Genomic DNA, 10,204 nt, shown 5'->3' with positions numbered 1-10,204 from the left:
AGGCCAAACTTAGCACAGAGTCAAACAGAGCTTTTACTGACCAGATGAACTAATTGCTTCCTGAAAAAGCTCATGCCCCATTCGCTTCTCTTTTATGTCTTATGGGAGGGGCCAATCATCTCCAAGCCTTACTCCCAAGTCGACCCTGTTTTCTTAATTGTTCCTGTCTTCTGGCAGCTCTGTGCATGCGCACACTGGGAACAAGCTTACGCTGTTCTCCTGCCTCGCTGATGTCAGACTCTGGAGACTCCGGAGACAGCAAAGAACTACCAGATGGCCTTGGCACCCTCTCTGCCTCCGACTCAGAGCCCTCATCCGAGCTTTCCCCAGACTCCAGGACTGGCCCACATTCCTCCGCAACCTCCTCACTGTCTGAATCTGCTGCCAGCTCTGTTGGCCGCTGGCGGGCCACCACAAGGAACAGAGAGGGGATCAAATAGACTAGGGAATGAAAAGCTAAAATAATGGAACTAAACCAATAATTTAGGTGGGGGGGTGGAGAACAATAGTCAACATATTGCCTGATCAAATTGAGACTCTATTTTAAACTGGGGGGACGGGGAGAGATAAGTCTTTGGAATTACATTTAGCTTTGCCTTTAGAACTGAAATGGAAAATACAGTGTCTTCAGATGAGGCACATGAAAATTCAAACACAGGTACATACAAACAGGCTCATCTACTTCAGAGAATTCTTGCCATGTACAGGTGTACATCCGAACTAGACTGTGTTGTTTCTCTGTGTCATATAACATATGTGGGCATATACATAATTTTGCATTTATTTATTTATTTATTTATTTATTTATTTATTTATTTATTTATTTATTTATTTTGTCGTGCTTATGTAGTGTATATTGGAGGTGGTGACCCTTTGAGAGCTGCAGGCAATGAAATTTTATTTTAATGTATGCCGATTAGTGTACATTAAAAGTGACAATAAAGTTATTATTCTATTCTGTCCTGTCCTGTCCTATCCTATTCTTCACTGCATTATTCTATTCTATCAGAGATGATGATCCTTGCTTAAAAAAATTGACAGGAATATCCTCACGCCTCTGGAAAAGTTTGTAATTTTTACAAGCTCCACCGATTTAAAAAGAGCAATGAATACCAAGGAATTTTAATTTCGCTACGTTCATTAAGAGTAAAGTTGTCAGGTTTCGATGTCATCTCAAATAAAATAAATTGCATTTCCAAACGAATAGTCTTCGGTAAAATCTTTCATTTTATTAGGCATGACAATCTGTCCCCAGTCGTGGCGTAGCCAACTCTGACTTCCTGACCCCAAACCTTCCCTTTCCGTTCCCCAATTCTCTGCGTCTCATTGGCCCTCTTCCAAATCACTCTCCCCATATCTATTACTTCAGCTCCCAGGAATGTCCCCCTCCCATCTCATCTCCTAGGGGGTATTAACTTCAAGGAAAATAAGTAGGTGAGAAGTCAAGTCAAGTCCTCTTGCCAGCTGCCCCCTCTTCTCTTTCTTATGTCAGCACTAGAGTAAATGCAGGTTGAAGTGCTGACAAAAGTTTTATTGGGAAAGAGCAAATTCAAAGTCTTTACACTGCCTATAAAGCATAAGGTTCATTTCTCAGAAGATCATTCATTCATTCATCATTCATTCATTCATTCATTCATTATCCATCCATCCATCCACTCTCTCACTCACTCGCTCCATTTGTATATTGTATATTGTATATTTGTATATTGTATATTGAATTCCTAAACCCACTGATTTAAAAAGACCGATTAATATCAAGTAATTTTAATTTCATTAAGTTTATTAAGAGTAATGTTTTATTGGAAGAGAGAAAATTCAAAATCTTCGTGCTGTCCATAATGTGTGAGTTTAATTTCTCAGACCATTCATTCATTCATTTACTCATTCATTCATTCCATTCATTGATTCATTGATTCACATCATTCATTCATTCATTCATTCATTCATTCATTCATTCATTCATGCATGCATGGATTCATTCATTCAGACGATTCATTCATTCATTTACTCACTGCATTCATTCATTTACTCACTCCATTCATTGATTCATTCATTGATTCAATCATTCATTCATCCATTGATTCATTCATTGATTCCATTCCATTCAATCAACCGTCAATCAATCAGTGCAATGGTGGGATCCTACCAGTTTAACAACTGGTTCACTGAGCGTGCACGCCAGAGATGCACTGCACGGGTGTGCACACTTTGAAAAAATTGAACTTCTGTGTTGCTGAGAGCAAGGAAAACAGCTTAGGAGCAGCAATCCACTCTGCTGCCCCGATCAGCTGGGCTTCGGAAGCAGAAATATAGGTAAGTATAACACAGGGGCGGGCGAGCCCACTTCAAAGAAAGAGAGGACTGGTTCACTCACGGCTGTAAGTCGGAGCAAACGGTTCTCCTGAACCAGTCCGAACCGGTAGAATCCCACCACTGAACCAGTGGAACTCAGAAGTTGTGGATACTCCATCAGTGGAGGCTTTCAAAAAGAGACTTGACAACCATTTCTCTGGAGTGGCATAAGGTCTCCTGCTTGAGCAGGGGGTTGGACTAAAAGACCTCCAAGGTTCCTTCCAACTCTATGATTCTATGTTCTATTTGCTTATCTTCAAATTGGCCATGAACTGCCAGCAATTTACAATGAGAAATCCAGAATTAAAACTTCCACAGTAAGAATGTAACAACTTTTATAAAAGGTTGCTTTGTAAAATAATAATAATAATAATAAAAAGAAAGGAAGAAAGAAAGAAAGAAAGAAATGAAGGAAGAAAGAAAGAAAGAAAGAAAGGAAGGAAGGAAGGAAGGAAGGAAGGAAGGAAGGAAGGAAGGAAGGAAGGAAGGAAGAAAGAAAGAAAAATCACAAAGTACTGGGACTTGCAAATTGAAGTTGAGCGACTGTGGAAAAAGAAATCATGTGCTGTGCCGATTGTAATTGGAGCCCTTGGAGCAATACCCAAAGGGCTACCCCGCTGTTTAGAAATTCTAAATTTGCCGGACTTGAACATTTTGACTCTACAAAAAACCACCTTACTCGGAACAGCTTACATCCTCCGACGATACTTTAACAGTTCCTAGGTCCTTGGTTAGGATTCGAGCTGCTGAGCTATTAACCAGCCTCAAAGGCTGTGAATCTCACTAAAGATTAACCAATAATAATAATATATAATAACATACAAATAATACTATAATAACAAATAACATCATAATAATAATAATATATAAAAATCCACCGACAATCCAAACTGCCGACTTTGCAACAACAAAGTCGAAACTGTTTTACATTTAATATGTGAATGCAGCAAAATCGCACAAACTGATTACAAAGCTAGACACGACCGAATTGCTAAATTAATCCATTGGTCATTATGTAAAAAAATACAACTTTCCTGTATCTAAAAAGTTACGGGAACAAAAAGTGGAAAAAAATGAGAAGGTGAAGCTCTTGTGGGGCTTTCGAATACAGACAGATCGTCACTTGGAACACAACACGCCAGATATCACAGTTGTCGAAAACTGAAACGTACAATTTATTGACATCGCGGTACCAGGAGATGCCAGAGTCAAAGAAAAAGAACTGGAAAAAATATTGCAACCTGGCCATCAAAACTACATGGCTATGGATGAAACATGTAACAGTGATACCCATTGTCATCAGGGCATTTGGTACCATATACAAGAATTTTATAATATACATCAACAAATTGCAGCTTCCTGCAATAACACCAGCGGAACTGCAAAAAACTGCGCTACTTGGAACATCGTACATCTTAAGAAGGTACTTGGTTGATACCTAGGACGCTGGCAGCAACCCGTATCAACCATTAGCACCAGTCCATGGTATTTGTGATGCATTTTTGAATGTTCAGTTGACTGAGTTTCATATTTAATGAATAAAGATAATAATAATATCAACACCGACAGAGCAAATCATTAACCAAAACCAACAATGACCCCGTACTTACCCCATGGGTAAGGTGTCTTCCGACTTATGAATGACAAGACAGATGACTTCACCAATGTCCAAAGTCCCGCTTGGGGTAGCCATCTTCTCATTCTCATAGTAACTCAAAAAGCCGCTTTCCAACACGCACCATTTCTTACCGCACTCTATATTTAAAGATGGATTTCTTTATTAACTGGAGAGTTAACCATTATCACAGAACAATTAGCAAATAATCCATGATGGAAACAGGGATAGCCAAAGGAAGTTTTTAAATGAGTCTTGGAAAACTTCAACCTTCCATCTGCCTTTACCAAAGGATTCTGTGATTGAGTGATGCACATCAAATTTGCTAGCTGTTATTTTCGGAACAACTCACCATGGCTGGCTCATCCCAGCCAACTCACCCTACAGGCTGGGAATTCAAATAAGACAGGTAAGCATATCGAGACACCTAACACAGAATGCATAAAAGGGGAGATCAGGTGAGCATAGATTACCGTATTTTTCAGAGTATAAGACGCACTTTTTTCCCTCCTAAAAGAGGCTGAAAATTTGGCTGCGTCTTATACTCCGAATGTAGCTTTTTTGAAGCTTTTTTTCATCCCTAACAAGGCGCTAGAGAGTGAAGCAATCTGCTCCCTCCGATTCTCAGCTGTGCTTTAGAAGCTTTTTTTCAGTGAAGCGATCTCCGTGCTTTGCCAGCTCCCTCTGACTCTCAGCTGTGCTTTAGAAGCTTTTTTTCAGTGAAGTGATCTCCGTGCTTTGCCTGCTCCCTCCGACTCTCAGCTGTGCTTTGGAAGCTTTTTTTCAGTGAAGCGATCTTCCGTGCTTTGCCTGCTCCCTCTGACTCTCAGCTGTGCTTTGGAAGCTTTTTTTCAGTGAAGCGATCTTCCGTGCTTTGCCTGCTCCCTCCGACTCTCAGCTGTGAAGTTTTTTTTCAGCCCTAACAAGGCGCTAGCGAGTGAAGCGATGATCTCTGTGGTTTGCCTGCTTTTCTCATTGCTTCTCTCTCCAAAGATCTGTTGTGCTTTAGAAGCTGTTTTTTATCCCCAAAGAGGGGATAATGTGCTGAAGCTGACCAGACTAAGGACGCTAGGATGCTAGCCAGATGAATACCTGGTAGGCAGGGTTTTTGTTTCCCCCCCCCTATTTTCTTCCCCCAAAACTAAGCTGCATCTTATATTCCGGTGTATCTTATACTCCAAAAAATACAGGTAAGTAAAATCTTGCCTGGATCTAAAATCAATATTTGCACATTTCACATCTGCACCAAATAAAGTTCTTTGAACTTCCATCCCTATCGGAAATAATCAGATTTATAAATTAAGTCCATTACTCCGCTTCCTATTTAGGCTCATTTAAGTAGCCAGTCCAATTTCAACCAAAGCTTTCAACTTAAACAAGGGGATGTTTTGGTGGTTAATGTGAATAAGCCTCGGAAGGCTTATTCCCTTCCTTTTGATATTTTTAAATAGCCTCGTTGAAATGACGCAGGCTTGTCAAAGAAAAACAGACGCTTTTAAAAGCTTCGTATTGTCATCGCCAATTGCAAATGTACAGAAACCATCAAGAAGAAAAAAAAAAAACACGAGAGATCGGGAGACAAAAAGAAAAAAAAAGAGAAAGAAAACGTAAGCAGAAAAATAAGGCAGCCTCTGAACTGAACCAGGAATGAAAGCTGCGGGGAAACAAAACTGTAGCTTGACAGAAGTTGGTTGCAAAATAAAGGGTTGAGTGTAGAGCGCCCAAAAGCTAACAGGGGAAGCTCTTCATCACAACCTACCATGAAGGATGGAAAGAGAAGCCAAGACTACGGTCAATCTATTTTACGCTGGTGGAAGTCAGGGTAGAAAGCCTGCTCAGTGGGGCAAAGCTAAGGAAGACAAGCTATAGCGTGGGGAGGGGGGGGAGGGGAGGAGAGAGAGGAAGGGGGAAAAAAGAGCCTCAAAAAATCATCCCCCAAAAAGTATTCTGATCAGATTTGTAATAAATATAACCAAGCAAGATTTCCTAAGGTGTTAAAACTGATCAATGTTACTCTTATGTTCTTAAAATGCATAAAGGGAATGTAGATCTTTCTTCCTTCCTTCCTTTTTGCTCTTCCTTTCTCCCTCCTACCCTTCCTTCCTTCCTCTTCCTTCCTCTTCCTTTTTCCTTCCTACCTTCCTTCCTGCCTTCCTCTTTTCTATCCATCCATTCTGTCCACCTACCCACCTCTTTCTTTCTTTCTTTCCTTCTTTCCTTCCTTCCTTCCTTCCTTCCTTCCTTCCTTCCTTCCTTCCTTCCTCCCTTCCTTCTTTCTTTCTTTCTTCTTTCTTTCTTTTTTCTTTCTTTTCTTTTTTCTCTTTTCCTTTATTTTTCTATTTTCTTTCTTCAGTATCTATCATCTTTATCACTTAATCTCTCATCCATCCTTTTCTTTCTTTCTTTCTTTCTTTCTTTCTTTCTTTTCTTTCTTTCTTTTCTTTTTTCTCTTTTCCTTTCTTTCTTTTTCTGTTTTCTTTCTTCAGTATCTATCATCTTTATCTCTTAATCTCTCATCCATCCTTTTCTTTCTTTCTTTTCTTTTTTCTCTTTTCCTTTCTTTCTTTTTCTGTTTTCTTTCTTTAGTATCTATCATCTTTATCTCTTAATCTCTCATCCATCCTACATATACATATACAAGAGCCTTGATAGCACAGGGGTTTAGTGCACCCTGTTATTAACACAGCTGCCTGCAATTTCTGCTGGTTCGAATCTCGCCAAGGCTCAAGGTTGACTCAGCCTTCCATCCTTTCTAAGGTAGGTTAAATGAGGACCCAGTTTGTGGGGGCAATAAGCTGACTTTGTATAAATATATACAAATGTATGAAGGCTATTGCTTAACGCATTGTAAGCCGCCCCGAGTCTCCGGAGAAGGGCGGCATATAAATCAAATTAAAAAAAAAAACAAAACATACAGTGTAAATCTAGTTTTTATCTCTATCATCTATCTATCTATCTATCTATCTATCTATCTATCTATCTATCTATCTATTATCTATTTTCTTATCATCCATCTGTCTGATTTATCTCACCACAATCCACATGATAATGGCCCCTGATTTGTTTTGCGGATTTTATCATTGGAACATTTTTGTGCAGGCTGCCTGTTGATTTAACAGCTGCAGCATTTATGTCTTTTTAAGTTTGGTTGTTTAGTTGTTGTTGGGTGACCCAAAGAATACAAACAAATAAGCAAACAAATCAATAAAATACTTGGTAGGGACATGTTTTCTCCTGCTGACCAACTTTCTCCTTCATCATTTATTTATTTATTTATTTATTTATTTATTTATTTATTTATTTATTTTTCATATTTCTATGCTGCCCACTCTCCGAGGACTCTGGGCGGCTTACAACAATCAACAGTATACTAAATAGCATATTGCCCCCAACAATCTGGGTCCTCATTTTACCCATCTCGGAAGGATGGAAGGCTGAGTCAACCTTCAGCCGGTGAGATTTGATCCGCTGATCTGCTGAACTAGCAGTCAGCTGAAGTAGCTGCAATACTGCACTTTAACCACTGCGCCACCTCGGCTATGGTTTCTGAGAGCTAGTTATCTGACCAATATAGTACCAAGATACCCACGCCATAGATAAAAAAGACCAACGTACCTTCCTTAATTTTTCTCTCACTAAACAGCTTGGAAGGGTTGAAGGAAACCATGTATAAATTATCATAAAGGAAGGACGGTAAGGGTGAATCGGGAGAGGAAGTGGCGTTGGTGCGGCCATCACAGTGGGAAAAATCTATAAAGTAATGAAGAACTATTAGTTATGGAAGTTAAATTTCAAATCATTGCTTAAGACTACTGTATTTTTCAGAGTATAAGACGCACCTTTCCCCACCCCCTAAAAGGGGGTGAAAATTTAGGTGGGTCTTATACACCGAATGTAGCCCTGCTCACACACTGGCCCCCAACCTTTGGCCTCTGCCTCCCAGCAACTTACCTCCTTGCAGCAAGCAGGAAGAAGAAAGAGCCCATTTCAGCTTCAGCACAGCCTAATTAGCACAAGTTGATTGTCGGTTGGATCGGCCTCCCGACTCTCAGCTGTTTCAGGCTGCAGGGATTGCCATGGCCTATTACTGCGTGGGCCTCTGCTGCTTGCTTCAAAGAGGTAAATTGCTGGGAGCAGATTCTTTTTTTTCCTTGTGCTAATCCATCCAGCTGCCCAGAACTCCACCCCGCAAGGGATTATGGTGTCGTTAAAAAAAGGATGATGATATATTTTATTTTTATTTTATTTCGAATTTATATACCGCACCTTCTCCCGAGTGACTCGGGGCGGTGTACAGCCAGCTAAAAACATACAATACAAACATTAAAAACAATTAAAAGGATATATATTAATTTGGCCCCAATTTAAAATGACAAACCAGTTAAAAATGTTTTTTTAAAAATGTTATGTTAAGCCCACCAGAGTGGGCAGGCAAGAAGGATCTTCTCTCTTAGGGAAGTCCACCTAGCAGAAGGTCCTTCTCCATGGGGGCTCCCTCCCCGTGGACCATTATCCCTGTGGAGATAAGATTGGCCTCTCCCTTGACACTCTTTCAAAAGATCTGAAGACCCGATTCTGCCAATGGACCGGGTGATCCCAGGGCAATATGCAGTCCATCAAGAGGTTGATCTGGTTGCTGTCACTAGGAGCATGTGGGTTTATCGAGGTTTGTTTTTGTAAGCTACCCAGATTCACTGTGACATGGATTGTCCTACAATTTTTCTTAATATATAAATAATAAATGCATGCTTGCTCCCCTATTTGTGGGCACCTGCTAACCTGAAATCGGCGTCCACTGAATTATACACAAACACACAACCCCTATTCACAGCCCCGCACAGCACCTGCTAACCTGAAATCGGTGTTCATTGAATTGTACACAGACCAGTGGTGAAATGTAAAATTTGTTACTACCGGTTCTGTGGGCGTGGCTTGGTGGCGGGGGGGGGTTAATATGACTGAGTGGGTGTGGCCAATTTTTTTATTTATTATTTTTAAAACCATTTTTTTCTACCACCTCTTCGGTTGAAGAGGTTGTAAAAAAATGCTTTTAAAGCCTCTGACGATCCCAGCTGACTTGCCTGATCGGCAGAGGCTTTCTTTTTTTTCTTTTTAAAGCCTCTGACGATCCCAGCTGACTTGCCTGATCAGCAGAGGCTTTCTCTTTCTTGTTAAAGCCTCTGACGATCCCAGCTGACTTGCCTGATCGGCAGAGGCTTTCTTTTTTTTTTATTAAAGCCTCTGACGATCCCAGCTGACTTGCCTGATCGGCAGAGGCTTTCTTTTTCTTTTTAAAGCCTCTGACGATCCCAGCTGTCTTGCCTGATCAGCAGAGGCTTTTTTTTCCTTTTAAAAACATTTTTTCTACAACCTCTTCGGCCGAAGAGGTTGTAGAAAAAATGCTTTTAAAAGCCTCTGATGATCCCAGCTGAGCTGCGTGATCATCAGAGGCTTTTTTTTTTTTTTACTTTTAAAAGCATTTTTTTGGCCAAAGAGGTTGTAGAAAAAATGCTTTTAAAAATAATTTAAAAAGCCTTGGATGATTGTGTGGCTCAGCTGGGCAATGGGGGGGGGCAGGGATTTTTGCTACCGGTCTGCTACACAGACACACAACCTCTATTCACAGCCCCACACAGCACCTGCTAACCTGAAATCGGTATCCACTGAATTATACACCGACACACACACAGAGCCCCTATAAGGCACACACTACCTGAAAACCATACCTGAAAACTTATTGTGGTGGAGGAATTCCATTTGCAATCTCTGCCCGGATTTTTTGGCTAACAAATACGGGGTGCTGAACACGGGATCGCCCGTGGCGCACATCACGTCAGCTCCACTGAATAACAACATCATGGTCTCCAAGACATCCGTCTTAATAACTGCAGCACACAGCGCCTGATCACAAAGGTGAAAAGTATGAGCAGGATGCCAGAAGAATAGAATGAGGTCTCTTAATTGAATAGGGGTCGCTTCACAAAGACAAGAGTGAGCCTACAGAAAAGAGTTATAGTCATCATGGTGCTCTCAAGTGCCTAACTCAAGGGTGTCAAACACAAGGCCCACGGGCCAGATCCCAGCCCGCAATGTGGCCATGCTGAGTTGGCCATGGTGAGTTGGCCATGGCGATTGGCCGCTGCGAGTTGGCTGTGGCAAGTTGTCCCATTCCACACCAGAAGTAGTTAGATGGTTACTTCCCTTAGCAATTGAATTATTACATCTATCAGTGGTGGG

At 40.9% G+C, this 10,204-nt stretch overlaps 1 protein-coding gene across 1 annotated transcript in view; it reads right to left on the bottom strand.

Annotated features, from left to right (window-relative positions):
- Window positions 1-10,204, bottom strand: part of ARAP2 (ArfGAP with RhoGAP domain, ankyrin repeat and PH domain 2) — a 123,785-nt gene that overhangs the window by 46,321 nt on the left and 67,260 nt on the right. Inside the window, exons 13-15 of the mRNA XM_070948934.1 lie at window positions 9,694-9,868; window positions 7,583-7,717; window positions 3,963-4,107 (exon numbers count right to left, since the gene is read on the bottom strand). Of these exons, the coding sequence (XP_070805035.1) occupies window positions 3,963-4,107; window positions 7,583-7,717; window positions 9,694-9,868 (455 nt within the window). The remainder of the gene's footprint in view (window positions 1-3,962; window positions 4,108-7,582; window positions 7,718-9,693; window positions 9,869-10,204) is intronic.

The sequence above is a fragment of the Pituophis catenifer genome, unplaced genomic scaffold (genome assembly GCF_029215685.1).
Source record: "Pituophis catenifer annectens isolate HBS135680 unplaced genomic scaffold, rPitCat1.0.hap2 SCAF_8, whole genome shotgun sequence".
NCBI lineage: Eukaryota > Metazoa > Chordata > Lepidosauria > Squamata > Colubridae > Pituophis > Pituophis catenifer.
Note: the sequence above shows the minus strand (reverse complement) of the source record. Positions and strands in the feature narration are given on the sequence as shown.